This window comes from Osmia lignaria, chromosome 8, assembly GCF_051020975.1.
Source record: "Osmia lignaria lignaria isolate PbOS001 chromosome 8, iyOsmLign1, whole genome shotgun sequence".
NCBI lineage: Eukaryota > Metazoa > Arthropoda > Insecta > Hymenoptera > Megachilidae > Osmia > Osmia lignaria.
The window spans coordinates 11,164,961-11,180,686 of record NC_135039.1 but is presented as its reverse complement, the minus strand read 5'-3'; the positions used below and the strand labels follow the sequence as shown (position 1 = coordinate 11,180,686).

Sequence of the window (15,726 nt, the reverse complement as noted above, 5' to 3'; positions counted from 1 at the left end):
AACAAATGGTTTTCTCTTTTAATGTCAAAAAACAGATTAGTCAAAAATACTTAGTATCTTACTTGTTATTCGCACATTAAACTGTAAAATAGCGATTGTTCAATTATTTCATGTAGCATAATTTATACACATATAAATTATGCAGGATATTCGTACCAGGAATAAAACAATATTTCATTATTTTACAATGAAGTATCTGTACAAACTAGGCACTCGTTTGTCGTGAACAATTATAAAGTTGCATATACATAAAAGTCTTGTGTGTATTAGACGATATAAGATCCGAAATCTTAATGCTAGTAACAAGTGTCACATATAATGATCTAACAAAATAAAAGATGTAAACATAGTACAAATGCACAGGATGTATGATGAATGGATGTACAATAAATAGCAAAGATCATTGCAAAAAAAAAGAAAAAAAAAAAAAGAAAAAGAGAAGAATCAAGACACACAACATAGCTAAAACCTACTATTTACACAAATTGTTATATCAAAATATATGATCATTTTTTATTACATAATTAGTTTCTTCACATTATTTTTATGAGCTAAAAATATAAGTCAAAAATTACACCTCGTCAGATGCGAGCACCTCTCTATCGGTAGGTGTAGACGATTTTTCTTTTCTCTCATCTTCTTTCATTTGAAGAGCAACAGCTGACTCGAGCACCCGTATCCTACCCTCGTGTTTCACAATTACCGCTTTTAATTTTCTTATCTCTTCTGTGAATTCTTTCAACAATTCCTCCTGTAATTATATTATTTTTAATTACGGTTAAATAAGAAAGGTGAATCCATAAATGTACAAGTAACGTACAGAAATGCCTGCCGAAGCTTGGGTGGCATTCTGAGAAGAATTGGAAGCAACTTTTGCTCCTTTACTCAGGATATTCGATTTCTTATGAACTTTCAGTTCGTTTTTAGTAGCTGACGGCTGATAACCGTCCCGTAAAGATATCAGTACCGGATCTGCGTCAGTTCCTTTTTCCCATTCTTCAGCAGAGATTGCAGCGGTATCGCCTGGGGTATCTGGATACAAATCTTCTTGGAAAAGTTCCGACTGAAAATGAAGAAATTTTATAATAAAAAATTCTTTCATATGTACATTGAATTTTGAAGAAAAATAATTCATCTACCTTTCTTGGTACAGTCATGGAGATAACCTGGCAGAAACCTGAGTTGTTGAGCCGGTAAAATCTAGTTATTTCACAGCTATTAACATCACAGCCTCGTTTTGGCATCATTCCTATACCTCGTTGAGGATCAGGGGTTTGAAACGTATTGATATAATGAACGAAAGGAGGTTCAGGGGTTATTTCAAAATACCGAATTACAGAGTCACCCTTGCCGCATAAGTACACTAGATTTGTGTCAGAATCATAGAGAGGGAACATTACTCCGTTGCTGGTATCCAATTCTACCATAACTATGGGTTCACCTAACATGTCAGGAGCACGTAGGGAATACTGTCTCTCAGACATTTTACTGAAACCTGTGGTAAAGATCAAGCCTCCCCTGAAAACATAGCAAACACACAACTTTGTGGATACAAAGCTTTAGTTGGATACTTTAAAAACATACATTCATACATACAAAAACAAGCTCCTACAAATATGTATATATATATATATATTTAAATATTACACATTTACATAATATGTTTTATATTATGTTACTTTCTTAATTTCTTTTTTTTTTTTTATTTCAGTTAATCATCAAAACTAAATAACATCCACCTTGTTACAACATCTGAACATTGTACCTATGCACAAATTTTTGTCTGTATTAAACACATATGTGAAATAACATAAAATAAATATAACCGTAATTAAGGAATGCTTATACATTTAAATTATATTTGAGTAGAAGTCAGCGCACCAGCTGGTGACTGGATTTTTCAAAATATATACCTGAATCGTTTGTCTGCTTTTGGAACAGGTATTCGTCATTCAAAATTAATAATTCTCTATCGAATCAGGAAAAATCACACTTTCTTGTTACGATATAATATGTTCTGTATTAGTGTAGTTATTTCACTGTATTTTTAAATTTGTACACATATCCGGTTTCTCAACGTGTATAAAATGTTATATTTTAAGATAATAACTTGATATACAATACTTACTGAAACTTTTATGCAGATATTACACAGCGGACATCTTGATATTTGCATTTATTAAGCCGACACACATCCTCCTGATGTTGAATTTTCAATCTTCAAGTATTCCATTAAAAATTACCAAATCTCGCACTACACAAATTGGAAAGACCATGTGATAATAAAAAATAAAGATATTCTTAACGCGCAAATAGAAGTGTGTCTATTATAAAAATTTATATCGATACTTCATTTAAGAAGTAACAGTCACATGTCACTAAAAAAAAAAATTGTTATTGCCTGCTAGAAATATCATAGTTTTCAAATAAATATATCATTGTACTATTTTATCCTGAATACATTTATCGTGTAAAAAGGCGGATGTATATTGTTTGATGATTATTCGTTGTGAAAAATATGTTGATAGTGTTTTGCATAATAAAAGATAATTATCCTTAGGAACATTTTAACAAAAATACTTATTTTAAACTAGTATCTGTACAAATATTGGTTTTCATTAGTCTTTACATGCCTGGATAGATTTATTCAAATAAAGCGCACATAAAGTGAAATTTTTTGATCAACCGCTGTACAAGTAAAGGATAAAAGTGCGTATGCATTTATTGAAAGAAAATTTACGTACCTTAGAAAGATTGCACGCGTAGCTTTACTACCTTCGTGCGCAATGGCTTCTTCCAACATCTCCCCCGTCCTTGGATCCAAAATTCGAATCTTTTTATCTTTACACGTGGTGACTAATCTAGATCCGTCCCAATTCCAGCATGCAGAATAAATCATATCCGGATGACAATCTATCCGAACCATAGCCTCTCCTGTACCGACGTTCCAGATCAAGACAAGATTGTCAGATCCGGCTGTAAGTAATACGTTCAACGCAGACGGATGCCATAGTACAAGACCTACTCTGCGCTGATGCAGCTGTAAGTCTACCACAGATTCCGTTAACGTCCTGGAAATACCACCGTCCGGTATTTGCCATACTTTAACTACACAATCCTCAGAACCAGATGCTATGACATTGTCGTTATGAGGACACCATGCGATGTCTAACACAGGACCTTTATGTCCACCGACTAAAGGATAATCAGCTGGTATCCGTCCTACCTACAATAATTCAAAACGATGGTCAAAACTACTTCTACGACAATCCTTTGAACCCGATACATGAAGATAACTGAATGAACCTATGGTTTAAGGGAACAGGCGATGGATTAGAGAAACTAGCAAGGGTGAGACTTACTTTGTTGTGCGGCAACACAATGAAAGCACCACCGCCGGCTGACTCAACGATGATGGCAAGGAACTTTGGATTCACAGCACAGAAGGTCGAGTCCCAGGACGACTTGGACACCCTTATATTGTCGTAACATTGTTCACGTTTCAAAGCTGTTCCGTACACGTGGCGGAACTTACTGCTACGCACTACACGGAAAGACATATCTGCACCTACTTTCGACCGGGAAAACAGAAAATTGAAACAACAATGATTAACCTAGAACGACGCTGCTAGGATCAGTATTTTCAACGCCGGTTATTATGATTATTTTAAATAAATTATTGTTACGTGTCCACAGCCAGCGTGGGCGTCGCGTGTGGACCATCCCCGTTTTATAAATAGATTCCCCACCCTCGGTGTTAAAATGAGCGCGACTTAAATAAGAATATTTTCGAACCCTGATACTACGCTCCGACGAATTTAATATCCATCGAAATGTTTTATACGTACATACGTAGGGCTGATGATTATTCGAAATATATACTTTCGTAGACCATAGTTGGCGAATCGAAAAATAGAACCGATTCACCGAAAATAAACCCAGCCGCCGCTTTTATACGACGATGATTCACACACCGATCGTCATAGCGTTCCTGAATTTATATTACTACACTCCCGGTTCGGTACCGTCTAAGGCAACGATCGCAGCCGAAATAACGTTACTTCGATTATTTTCGTACGACTTATCATGAATAAATTTATGAGCAACAATTTTTGACGGTAGGCTCAGGGGCGGCGCGAGGCAGGTTCAGCGCTTTTCACCGGAACCCGGCCTCGCGTTTCGAAAGGCCCCGCGAAAACTCGCGGTTGAAATTAATAAAAAATTATCTTCGATCATCGATAAGCCGAGATCGATTTACATCTCTGGCTATTCTTTCAATAAAAAGCGAAGTAGCAAACTTAATTAATTTTGAGTAATCAAAGATTTTGAGGCAAAAATAGCGAGAAAAATTATGTAATATTGTATTATAATTTGTACTTGCAATAAATAATTCCTTATTGTGAAATTTAAGTATAGGATTTCAATGTGTATTCTACCCCCGCAACATTTTTGAACCGGGCCCTGAAGAAGGTCACGCCGGCCCTGGGTACGCTGATCGAGAAGCGACCTAGGAACGCGTCGTAACACGAACAACGCTGGAGGACACATTTGGGTCAATTGCATTCGGTTTGAATTTTAATTAAATATCTATCATTAAATTAACATATTAGAAATTGGATTATTGGAGCGGAGATTTTCATTGAAAAAACTCGAACGAGTTATATACCTTTAATTACAACAACGAATTATTTATCATTCTTCCTCGTTGATTTAATTCAGTCCAATTTGTTGGAAATACGAATGCACTTTATTAAACTGCGATAAAACTGATTATTTTTATATACGAATTACAGCTGGTAGAAAGCTATGTAACGGAATAATTTCCACGTTCCGATTAATCGTTCTGCTATCGTCAACGGATTGACGCTGACTGTTATCCCCTACCGCTAACTGTATCTAATCTACCACGTGTTTGTATACGATACACGCACACCGAGATAATTGCGTACGTCGAACGCGATTCAGTGTCACGGTGATACTGTAACGATAAGAATAAACGAGTGCATCGGTTAATCGTGTGAATGGTTGTTAAAAAAGGAGCACTTTAGAATTTCGACATTCCCGCCGAGAAGCAATAACGTTTCACTGTAATTCAGCGAATCACCACGTAGTAGCGCTATTCACACGAACGACTGGATCATTTAAGAGCACCTTATTTGGAAGTGCGCACCCTGCTCCTGCGAATACCTACCCCCGAAGATACTTCTTCGGTCGCGTTATAAGTTAATAACGTGTCTACTTGCGATACTTTCTTACGATTACTTTCGTCTCACCTCCCCACCTTTTCTTCGGCCACTTGTGTATACGAAGAAATCGAACGAGTTACATACGCGCACGAACGTTGGAAATCGATGGACCGTTTCGTGGATACGAGAAAACAATTTGGAAGAATATTTTTCTAGAGTACGTGTGCAAATGAGTTCTCACCGACAAATTTTTTCCCGATGACAGCCGATGCACGCTTTTGGAAAAGAACTCTCCCCACCCCCCAAATCTCACGCGCTAATGAGGATGATGGATGCGCGCGCTTCTAAACGCAACATGGCGGCCCCCAACCGCGAAATATTGAATATTTCAAATTTTCTACGCGTTCGTTATTGATTATCACAATTGTTTGTTAATCGATTGCGTTAAATAATGTTTTATAATTGATATTCAATTTCTCGTATTGTAAAAGTATGATAATACACTGATAGTAATGGTTAAACTATTTAATTCTTTCTTCCTAACCTCAAATGATAATAGAAATCGGAAGAAATATAATAAATTCTTAATACTTCCCATTTGAATCTCATTAATCGAATACAAAAAAATTCAATACTGTATTTCGTCCATGCTTTATTTAGTTCAATTTTTGAACATAATTAGTTTGGACGTTTACAGAACACACTTAAAAGTGAAATCGCATTTGGTTACGTGCGTCCATGTACATAACATGTTGCGAGTGCATTACTTACTTTCGTATCATTCATGACGATCTTCCTCAAGTTGCATATGGTTGCAAGCATATTTTGTTATTGTGAGCAATGATATGTCCAGATAAGATAGTGAATTTGTTTGTACTTTGACATTTAGTAGAAATGGGTAATCAAGTGACACGTGCTGGACATGCATCCACGAAAAAGACTGATTCCACTGCACATGCCGGCGATACGGCTAATGCAAACAGCCTTTCAAAAAGTTCCTCAGGAACCGAATTAGAATCTAATTCGCATATGCAATTCTTTCCGATCGAAAGTTTAACGAAGGTACAAAGATTTTTCTTAACTGCCACCGTATCAAATTTATCATACGCAACAAAGATGCGTGTAATCAGTTGCACAATAACAATGATCTTAGTGCGCAAATGTTAGTTGGCAGGCTCCTTATATTTGAAAAGTATCATCTGTCATGTATGTTTTATGAATGGTGCAAGTCATTTTTCAACAATCATTTTTGAATGACTTAACATTGATAAGTACCATAGTTTGTACAACCTATCTTTTCCATAGATAACATTAATTGCGTTATAAAAATAGATAGAAAATATGGTTGACTTTATTTGAAAATTTGAGTATCAACGAGCTATAGTTTCAATCTGCATTATATATCGAAATGAATTTTGGCAGTTATGTAAATAACAATATGTACATTTTACAGACATTGTCTCATCTGACTTACGAGGAGGATCGAGTGCACGGTATTACAAAATCTGTATTTCAACGGTATCTGTTTCCTAATTATCCTGATTTGGGTGACAAATTATTTGACTTCCTTCATTATACTGCCAATGTCAACACGTCACATTTAAGCACGAATGCTTTTAAACATCAAGCTGAAAAATTCCTTTCTGTAATGAACGATCAAACGGTGCTGGAAAATTATGTGAGGATGTATTCCTGTTTGAAAGGAGACGGAAGTGTTAATCCCGATGGATTAAAAGCTCTGTTAAACATTTCCTACAAAATTGCTATGGATAACAGTGGGACTCCTTCTTGTATTTTTGCAGATCAAATAATTAATGCAGTTGTTCTATCTTGCGTAAGTATATTCAACATTCTATGTTCCATATATTGTTTATTCGTATATTGTAAAACATATCTTATAGTTTCATGGTAAATACGCCTTGTCCGTGAGTTATGTGAGCAACTGGATCTGGCAGAACTGTACACGTATAGTTCAAGGCCCCCATAGATACATAATACATGTATTAACAACCGCATATAGAAGTGGTAAAGCTTTGCTGTCGAAAGAACAGCCGCAGCCACTTCTGGAGATACCCACACCGATATTAGAGCAACCAGAGTCTATTGAATTCCCTCGAGTCTTACTTCCTCTGAGTTACGTATGGTTATTAGCATGTACGTTGCCTCAGTGCTATCTTCAGGTAAATTTTCATTAAAAATCTGATTACATTTTTATTATTATACAATGTAAAATAATGAAACAAATTAATGTTCAGTTAGATGATTCGCCAAAGGATGTCACGCATGCCTTAATAGCCAAAAGAATGGGCACCGTGTGCCCCAGACATTGGACGTTGCTGTACAACAGCGCAGAACATGGGACAGGAGCCAATCGTTTCCTTCATCACGTACTAGGATACAGGGGTCCTACTTTATTATTCATAAGAGCAATTAGTCCAGATAAAGACACCGTATGCCCTACGTATTGTATATGTTCAGCAGTAGAATGGCGCGAGAGCCACCTCTATTGGGGAGACGAAAATTCAATGGGTATTGAATTATTTCCATCGTACAGGGTTATAGAAAAGGGACCCAAAGTATTATATCTGAACACTAATATCCGGGGTTATCCTCACGGTCTGCGGTTTGGGAGCAATCCACGTTCGCCGTATATTAGTATAGACGAATCATTCCATTCGGTCAGTATTGCAGGTGCACCTTATCCAATTGCTAGCTTAGAGGTTTGGGGCTGTGGCGACACGAAATTAAGGTAACTATTTTATCTGATATTTGAATGAAATAAATTTTTATAAAAGTATAACAGGAGTAAAATTTTAGGGAACGTCAATTGGAAATTAAAAAATGGCAAGTGAAGGAAGCAGAGAAGCAGAGGATCGTGAAATTAAGTGCCAGCGACTGGATAGATCATCCTGATCGTTACTTACTCGAATTGGCAGGCAGAGCGTCTTACAACGAATCGAATAAGTAGCGGTAGGATAAGTTTTAGTATAATAGCACAAAATTCATTCAGGATTCATGTACTAGATTACTTTTGTATATATGTATATACTGTGAAGCATACTATTGCTCGAATATGTACTTATGATTCATGTGTAACGTTTCGAGAACTGTGTACGGTTCAAGCTCCTTATCATAAAAGTGTACTTATCCTATAGAGCGTCAATGAGTATAGATTTGAATCGTGTTCTTGAGTACATCACACGATTTTATTTGTTTATAGTATATCAAATTTGTGATAGAACTTATCATACGTTTTAAATAGGAAAGTTTTAATAACGATTATTTTTTAAGTTTCAACGTTTTCCAAATGCAGTAGAATCGACATCGAAAAACCATAGTACTTAGCGTATAATAGCAGGAAGAAGAATCTTCTTATCATTCATGCCTCGTAAAACTATTATTTAAAGCTAGAATTCAGGTACTTATTGTAACGATTGAATGTATTTCCATGCTCAATAACATTAGCACATTTAAAAAATATAAGCAAAGCTTATCCAAATACATAACAAGTGAAAACTGTCTCATACACACTGACTGTTGAACATTTATATTATCATAAAAATGAAAAGAGAAAATAATTATTTTAACGTCTACTAATATTATCTATTCTGATTGTTAATAGAATTAAATATACACACGTACCTGCTGAAGCAGGATTTTAAAGCATAGGTGCTATTGCACATTTTTATTGCCTTTATATAAATATATTTCGGCTGTTGTGTGCCTTTAGTAAAACATGTAATTGTACAAAGATTTCATTAGAAAGGTATATTTTTATGGAAATCTTTTTAATTGTATTTTTTTTTACCGTTTGAATTAGAAGCTGATGCTATCTTATCAAAATTTATTGTTATAATTGCAATTACATTTACAAGTGTTTTGTAATCAGAAATTTTAGATAAAGTGTAAAAGAATTAGGAATGTTAAGTGCTTGAATATACATAATCATTATATCATAGAATATTTGGAGAAATAATATGTGAAAGTTGCTACAGGATAGCACTCTCAGGCGAAATTATAGTAGCGTGTAAATAAATAATGGAATACTAGAAAATTTGTAAACTGTTGTATGGTGCAAACTAAATAAAAATTAAGTGCAGTACCGTTGTACGTGTTTTAAATTATAAATCTTTCTTTCTATAGTAATAAGTAAGTAAGTAGGGCCGGCCCTGGACCTAGGGCCCCCCAGGGTCCAAGGACTCCATAACACGATTTTGCGTCTAAGAATGCAAGAAGAGTAATTTTTACTTGAACATTAATCTAAATTAGTTATACAAGCTTTAATGTTAATTTTATAAATTTTATTTGAGGTACATATGTGTTATATATTTGAAGGGGCCCACCTAGGGCCCCTGAAATCTCAGGGCTGGCACTGAGTAATTATCAATAATACCGTAATTAGAATCTTATCGCCCAAACGGTTCGTAATTAAACCTCCTGGCACTCCTGTGCTTCTTCTACCAGGAGCTTTAGACTACTGCCGCTCCCTAACTAGTAAAGGTGTATGTATACATACCCTCTTAGCTCCACCCACTATCTGCGCAGTGGCTCACTGCGCTTCACGGTACCAGGCGCGTCTAATTCAAGTTGGTATAACTCATTGCATCCTTTTTCAGGATTTATCCTCTTTGTTTAATACCTCTATACAATCTACTATCCTATTACCAGCAGGTTAGTTTTACTATTGTGCTATAAATGACAAGAGATAAATATCACATGCTCTGTCCTTGTCTAAAATAGTTCCTTTTCTTGCTAAAAGATCTCCTTTACAATCCTGTAATCCCGCTTTTAGAAGACAAAATTCAATGGAGATGCACATTTAAAGTATTTCTTTTCTTATTTAATTCATTTATCTTGCATTCGTAATCCAAGAATAATTGTATGCATCGTAGAATTGCAAACCTATAACCTGATAATAATATAATAATGTATTACTGTTTAATTTAATTAAGTAAATTACGATAATTTGGAATTTGCATTAGTATTGATGTGTAATTATTAACTAATTATGTGATGATTTTAATTAATCCATACCTCTGTAACAAGGGGATTAATTGTTGACATTCAAAACGAAAATTACAATCCTTTACTGTAACGAATAATTTAAAGAAAATAATTGTTAACAAAATACATGGATGAAATAAAAAATTGAAACAAATTTTGCACAATTCAAATTCTCGATAATCGATAAGTTAAAGTATCAAGAAATAGATCAATCGATAGTTAGCTAATTTCGCGCAGTAATTTAATTTCGATTGCGATTTACGATAAGTCGTTAATCGATTCAAAGGAGTGTTTTGCAAAACAAAATGGGTCGCTATCAATCCTATGGAAATACGAAATACCCACGCAGATGATTGATTTCAAATGCTTTTTCCTTCATAAAAAATTCTTTTCATTAAACAAAAATGATTTGACATTATTTTGAATTGAAAAATGAACAATTTTATATTCCAGCTGTTTATATTTCAGTCATATAATTAGAAGGTACGTATATAAATTAATATCAGAATTTTGCAAAATTTTGAAGGTTAGAAAATTAATTTTTAATAATACCTATTATAGCTTAACGTGCTACGGATAACTCTGGCTACTGCGATGATTAATTTATTAATAGAGGAGAGAATTTCTTCGTGGAACGTAGAAAGGTGGAAAAATATAGGAGATGGAACGAGAATTTTGCGTAACGTCGACGAAAGTTCCGTGATTAGAGAAGAATCGTCGAAGCCTCGGGCGCACAGGTACAATCGGAGCCTTGACATTTTCTACGTTTCTTTCTGCGTATCGTTCGTTAACGAACCTTTTTACCTATCAAAGACTATATTGTTCTATGTGTGAAAAGATAAAAACACAGTTAAGGCTTGGTTTCTAAGAAAGAATGTCAAATATACATTTGTCTATTGTACAAATATTCAGCTAAAAGTAACATATTTATCACTAACAGTTATTTGTAATTTTTATTACTCAGGTGTAACTGACAATGGCATCCAAAATTTAACAATGGCCCTAAATGGTACAGGATACATATGGAAGAATTAATTTAATATTTTATGGTATTAATAAGGTATCAATAAGATTCAGAATCCTCTACAACACTTATTACTTCTAAAATCATTAATATAACTTTCTGCAGGGATTTTTAACTATTTTTGCTGAAACGAAATTACAAAATGATTTACTGAATTCAATTACAACTTATAGAAATAATGATAAGATTGGTGTTAAAATTGAATATGATATTCTATTATATTCTATGATATATATTACAATATAATATTAATAGAGAATATTGATATATATTATAATATAATATATTGAATATGAAATTTATATATATATATATATAAATTATATTCACTGGTGCAAGTAATTGATGACCACCCCAGCATTAAAATGCTGCCAGTGAACTCTACAATATCTAAGCCATCAGACTCACCTGTGGAGTGGAAAAAATGTAAAGAAAAATATGGCAGGGGACGAAGGTCTAAAGAGGAAGTCGATAGCAGGTAGACCGGGCGGAAGAGGAGCGTGATGGGAGGGCACGGTGGTCGAAGATGATAAAAACCCGCGAAGAAGAGGAGGAGACACGTAGTGTTGCTTTCAGGAGCTGAACGACAACAGCTCGGAGATGCCCTCGAAGACGATCGTTCATCTGGTGATCGCCTGCGGCCTTCTCAGCCGTATTGAATGTGAGTAAACATCCATCCACGCTTATGATCGTATCTTCTAGAAAGTGAAAACCCATCTGCTTTCGAAATTACAGTGGACCAAAGGAGTAACGGTATACTTTGCCTTCCTTCTATCATTTCATTTCAAAGAAACGTGTATCACTTTGTGTTACATTACATTGGATTGTCCAGGAAAATGTAATGAGATATCATCATTTCCATATACTTTGAAATGTGGAATTTCTACGGATTAATTTCCAAGTTTTATTTATGTAAATATACATTGAAGATGGAGAGTGGTATAGTGCACCATTCATTTTTGAAAGAAATTGAAAATTTGTAAAATAAAAGGGGCTCTGATTGACTTAGAGATTCGTCATTCTTTATCAAAGATTTCAGTTGGTTCATTGGAGGTACAAATAGTAGTTTGTTAAAATTCAGCAATCGTCGCTGCATTAAATTTGCACCATTGAAATGTTTATGAAAGTTACGCCATCTTGTCACGTCCACTCCATCTCAATGATTCCAATTAAAAATCATTCAATTATATTGAGACTTCAACTTTTTCTTTCAAGAGAACGTGGTAGTGCCCTTTGAACGAGGCAGAGTAAAAGGAATGGTATATTGATAATTTAAAGAAGAAATTAATACCAGTCATTATTAACATTTTTCACTGAGAAGTTTCAAGAATGAATTCATGAATCGGTAGCCACAACTGGCAGTGAATTGAAATGAAGCAATTGCCATTTTCGGCTGGTAATTTGTTATCGATTTCGATGACCGGTTTCGTAAGTCCAGTGCTAATGTATGCGACGTGTTCGCAATGGAGGAGGTCAAGTCGCATCGTCGAACTTTCTCTGTTCGAGACTTTTAGCCTTCGGGACCGGTTTCCTCTTCAACGTGCTGCATTATGCAACGGGACAGAGTTTCCCAATCATCAGAACCGGCGAAAACACCTGTGCATCGCACTGGATCAGCTGTTACCCTCTAATTGAGCCGCTACAAAAGATGAAAATCTTTCGAATGATTGAGAAACACTGTCTGGGATAACGAAACAGGTGGAAGCGATCCATGTTTAATATCGACATTATTCGTGTAACATCTTCATCTTCACACAAACAGAATTACCATTTTATTTGGAATTATAATTCAACATTTCAATATTCATTTAAATGCAACAATTTCTGAAAGTTATTATTTTTGCATAAAGAGTATGTTCAAATGATTCTTCGTGTCAAAAGAAATCGAAAAGTCTTTTACCGTTTTTCAATCCGAGGCCTCGTTTCCGAGATACAAGCGATTGAAGATTGGGCGCCCGACTTCCGGGGTGCTCAGGCGTCTAGGCACCCCGGAAGTCGGGCGCCCAATCTTTAATCGCTCGTATCTCGGAAACGAAGCCTCGGATTGAAAAACGGTAAAAGACTTTTCGATTTGTTTTCTCACGGATAATCTATAGCTTCCATGAGATACAATTTTCGAGACATTTTTTATTTTCAGCTGCAAGTCAATATCACGTGTTATCACAATTTGGACAGAGTAATCAAGTGGATCATAGTATATCGTCGAGGCAACATTCCTCTTGTCCAGAGAAGAATGGTCGTTTTCCAGTTCCTTCCCAGTGTGACGCTTATATAGAATGCATCGATGGAGTTGCTGAAGAAAAGCTGTGCCCAGAGGGTCTGTTGTTTAATCCAGATGCGAGATTCAATTATCCCTGTGGGTATCCCATAGATATTGACTGCGAGGGCAGACAGAGTAGACGTTAGTATTATTTCTTTTTCTGTGGTGGAAAATTGGATTTCTCTTTTAAAATAAATTTTCAAATTCTTTTTATCTTTTAGAGTCACCACAGCCAACAGACGATTGCCCTCATCAATATGGCTACTTCAAGGTCGGAGATCACACCCATTGCGGTCAGTTCGTGAACTGTGCAGCGGGTATTGGGTACAAATTTGATTGTCCCGAGGGATTAGCTTTTAATCCTGAGAGTTATCGGTGCGATTGGCCCGATCAAGTTCCAGACTGCGACGCCGAAGGTAAAGGATTTTAACCTGTAAACAGAAGCTTGTTTCCTTAACGGATCATAAATCACAGATAATAATTCTGACTAATTAATGCTGCAGCATTCTTGGGCTTCCAATGTCCGGAGGATACGTCCAACTCTTATTACGGCAATGAGATCAAGTTTTACCGTAGCCCCCACGACTGCCAGCGGTATTACGTCTGCGTGAATGGCAAGCCGCGATTACAGAATTGCGGAGAAGGAAACGCGTTCAACGAGTTGATCAATGCCTGTGACGGTGCAGAAAATGTCACAGGATGGTAAGCGGATTTATCGTGACGTTTCTATCATAAAAATCGATCACCCTTTCCTGCCAGCTCCTTCTTGTCAAACAGCTTAAGATCTTAGCATGGTGCTTCTTTCTTCGTTTCAATTCATCTCTGCTTTTAGAGAACAATTTCTAATTTCAGTGGAGACTCGTGCATAGGTACCTATTTCCACTTGATATTATCGATAATATTTAATATAATGAGTCCTTTTTTCTTTAATTCCTTATGCTTAAAATAAGTGGACACTGTTCAAAATAAAATACCTAGGTTAAGATTGGACTAAATAACTTGAGGGTTTTTGTGAAGCTATAAAAATTAATTCACTAAAATATGTATTTTTATTGTTTTAAAAAATTACCATTCACTATTTTTTTCACGATTTCAACAAATGGTAATTTTTTAAAACGATAAAAATACATATTTTAGTGAATTAATTTTTATAGCTTCTCAAAAAACCTCAAGTTATTTAGTCCAATTTTAACCGAGGTATTTCATTTTGAACAGTGTCCACTTATTTTCCTCCTCGAGTGTATAATCTTTAAGCTTAATGTCACTAGCCATCCCCCAGTTTATGAAAAAGATACAAAAATCTTTGTATGGAACTGTGCGCTTCACAGTTCAAGCGGCGTGGTCTTTGACCGTGTGCGCATGCGCAGGTAGGAAGCTGCGCGCGAGGCTGCGCAGGAGAGAGAGCACTGTCGTTCCCGCAATGGCGATTTTTAAAACGAAGGCTAAAAATTTTCTGGAGCAGCATCCCCACTAATTTTACCTACGAGCAGCCACTGCCTAATTTAGTATTAGAATTTCAATTAATTTTATTTACTTTTTTGCAGCGAACCACCGGAATCGACGATCTTGGACAGAACGAAGAAACCATTACGCTTATGATCCCTTTAATAACCTCACCTGATCTAACCGCGATGTAAATATGTATTTTATAAGTCGATGCGTTGTAAAAAACCATATGAATTATTTGTTCTTGTATCGTTTCTTAATCGAAAATAAAACATTGTAATTTCGAGAATCAAAGAAACTTTCAGTTTCTTTCTTTTTTTTTTTTATTTCAAGTTTCACATCAAACACATGCGACCGTCATTTTCTTTCTAATTTCCTATAATAAATAATACACGTGTCGTTTGTACGTTACATTATCATTTTTGTTATGCGACAGTTATGTATTTAATTGACGACGAATCCACGCAAGAACATTCCACGCGATCACTGATACTTATTATTTAAATTATTATTATTAACACGTCGACTGCTATAAAATGCACTCGGATGCAAAGTAAGCTTCTTTGGGTTAAGAATAATTGGGAGGAGGGGTTATCCACTGTTTGTCTTTAATCTTGGAAGCGACTATATAGACAGATCCTACCACCCCTAGGTTAGGGATCAATTAAGGCAACACTCCCTCTCGATAAAAAGGAAGCCTAAGGGTGGGTGTCCACTCGAGAGTAAGCTGAATACTGTCGAGTGACTGTCGAGAGCTTCTGGCGCGAGTTTCAAACTCGAGTGGACATCCACCTCGACAGAATATT

General features: G+C 35.7%; 3 protein-coding genes and 1 long non-coding RNA gene across 11 annotated transcripts; 2 read left to right on the top strand and 2 right to left on the bottom strand.

Moving 5' to 3' along the window:
• Positions 1-407: 407 nt before the first annotated feature.
• On the bottom strand, positions 408-5,539 carry coro (protein coronin). Of its 8 annotated transcripts, none has more exons than XM_034334656.2 (6): positions 5,428-5,539; positions 3,363-3,571; positions 2,745-3,226; positions 1,140-1,518; positions 821-1,063; positions 408-751 (listed from the first exon to the last, which is right to left on the bottom strand). In XM_034334656.2, the coding sequence occupies exons 2-6, from the start codon at positions 3,558-3,560 to the stop codon at positions 572-574; spliced, it is 1,482 nt and encodes a 493-aa protein (XP_034190547.1). In that variant the 5' UTR covers positions 3,561-3,571; positions 5,428-5,539; the 3' UTR covers positions 408-571. The 8 variants fall into 8 exon arrangements, with proteins under 8 accessions (XP_034190547.1, XP_034190548.1, XP_034190545.1 ...); XM_034334657.2 differs by having other exon boundaries at positions 3,363-3,568; positions 5,428-5,510; XM_034334654.2 differs by lacking the exon at positions 5,428-5,539 and adding an exon at positions 5,274-5,421.
• A 394-nt stretch (positions 5,540-5,933) lies between these two features.
• LOC117608903 (uncharacterized) lies at positions 5,934-9,293 on the top strand. The gene is made up of 5 exons (XM_034334660.2): positions 5,934-6,248; positions 6,640-7,020; positions 7,088-7,366; positions 7,442-7,935; positions 8,004-9,293. Exons 1-5 carry the CDS (start codon positions 6,081-6,083, stop codon positions 8,152-8,154), a joined length of 1,473 nt encoding a protein of 490 aa, XP_034190551.1. The 5' UTR covers positions 5,934-6,080; the 3' UTR covers positions 8,155-9,293.
• On the bottom strand, positions 8,970-10,332 carry LOC117608909 (uncharacterized). The gene is made up of 2 exons (XR_004582443.2): positions 10,221-10,332; positions 8,970-10,095 (listed from the first exon to the last, which is right to left on the bottom strand). It is a non-coding gene; the product is annotated as an uncharacterized LOC117608909 (long non-coding RNA).
• A 1,169-nt stretch (positions 10,333-11,501) lies between these two features.
• LOC117608762 (protein obstructor-E) lies at positions 11,502-15,186 on the top strand. Its single transcript, XM_034334338.2, has 5 exons — positions 11,502-11,875; positions 13,352-13,615; positions 13,696-13,890; positions 13,978-14,176; positions 15,019-15,186. Exons 1-5 carry the CDS (start codon positions 11,815-11,817, stop codon positions 15,071-15,073), a joined length of 774 nt encoding a protein of 257 aa, XP_034190229.2. The 5' UTR covers positions 11,502-11,814; the 3' UTR covers positions 15,074-15,186.
• The last annotated feature ends 540 nt before the right edge of the window (positions 15,187-15,726 follow it).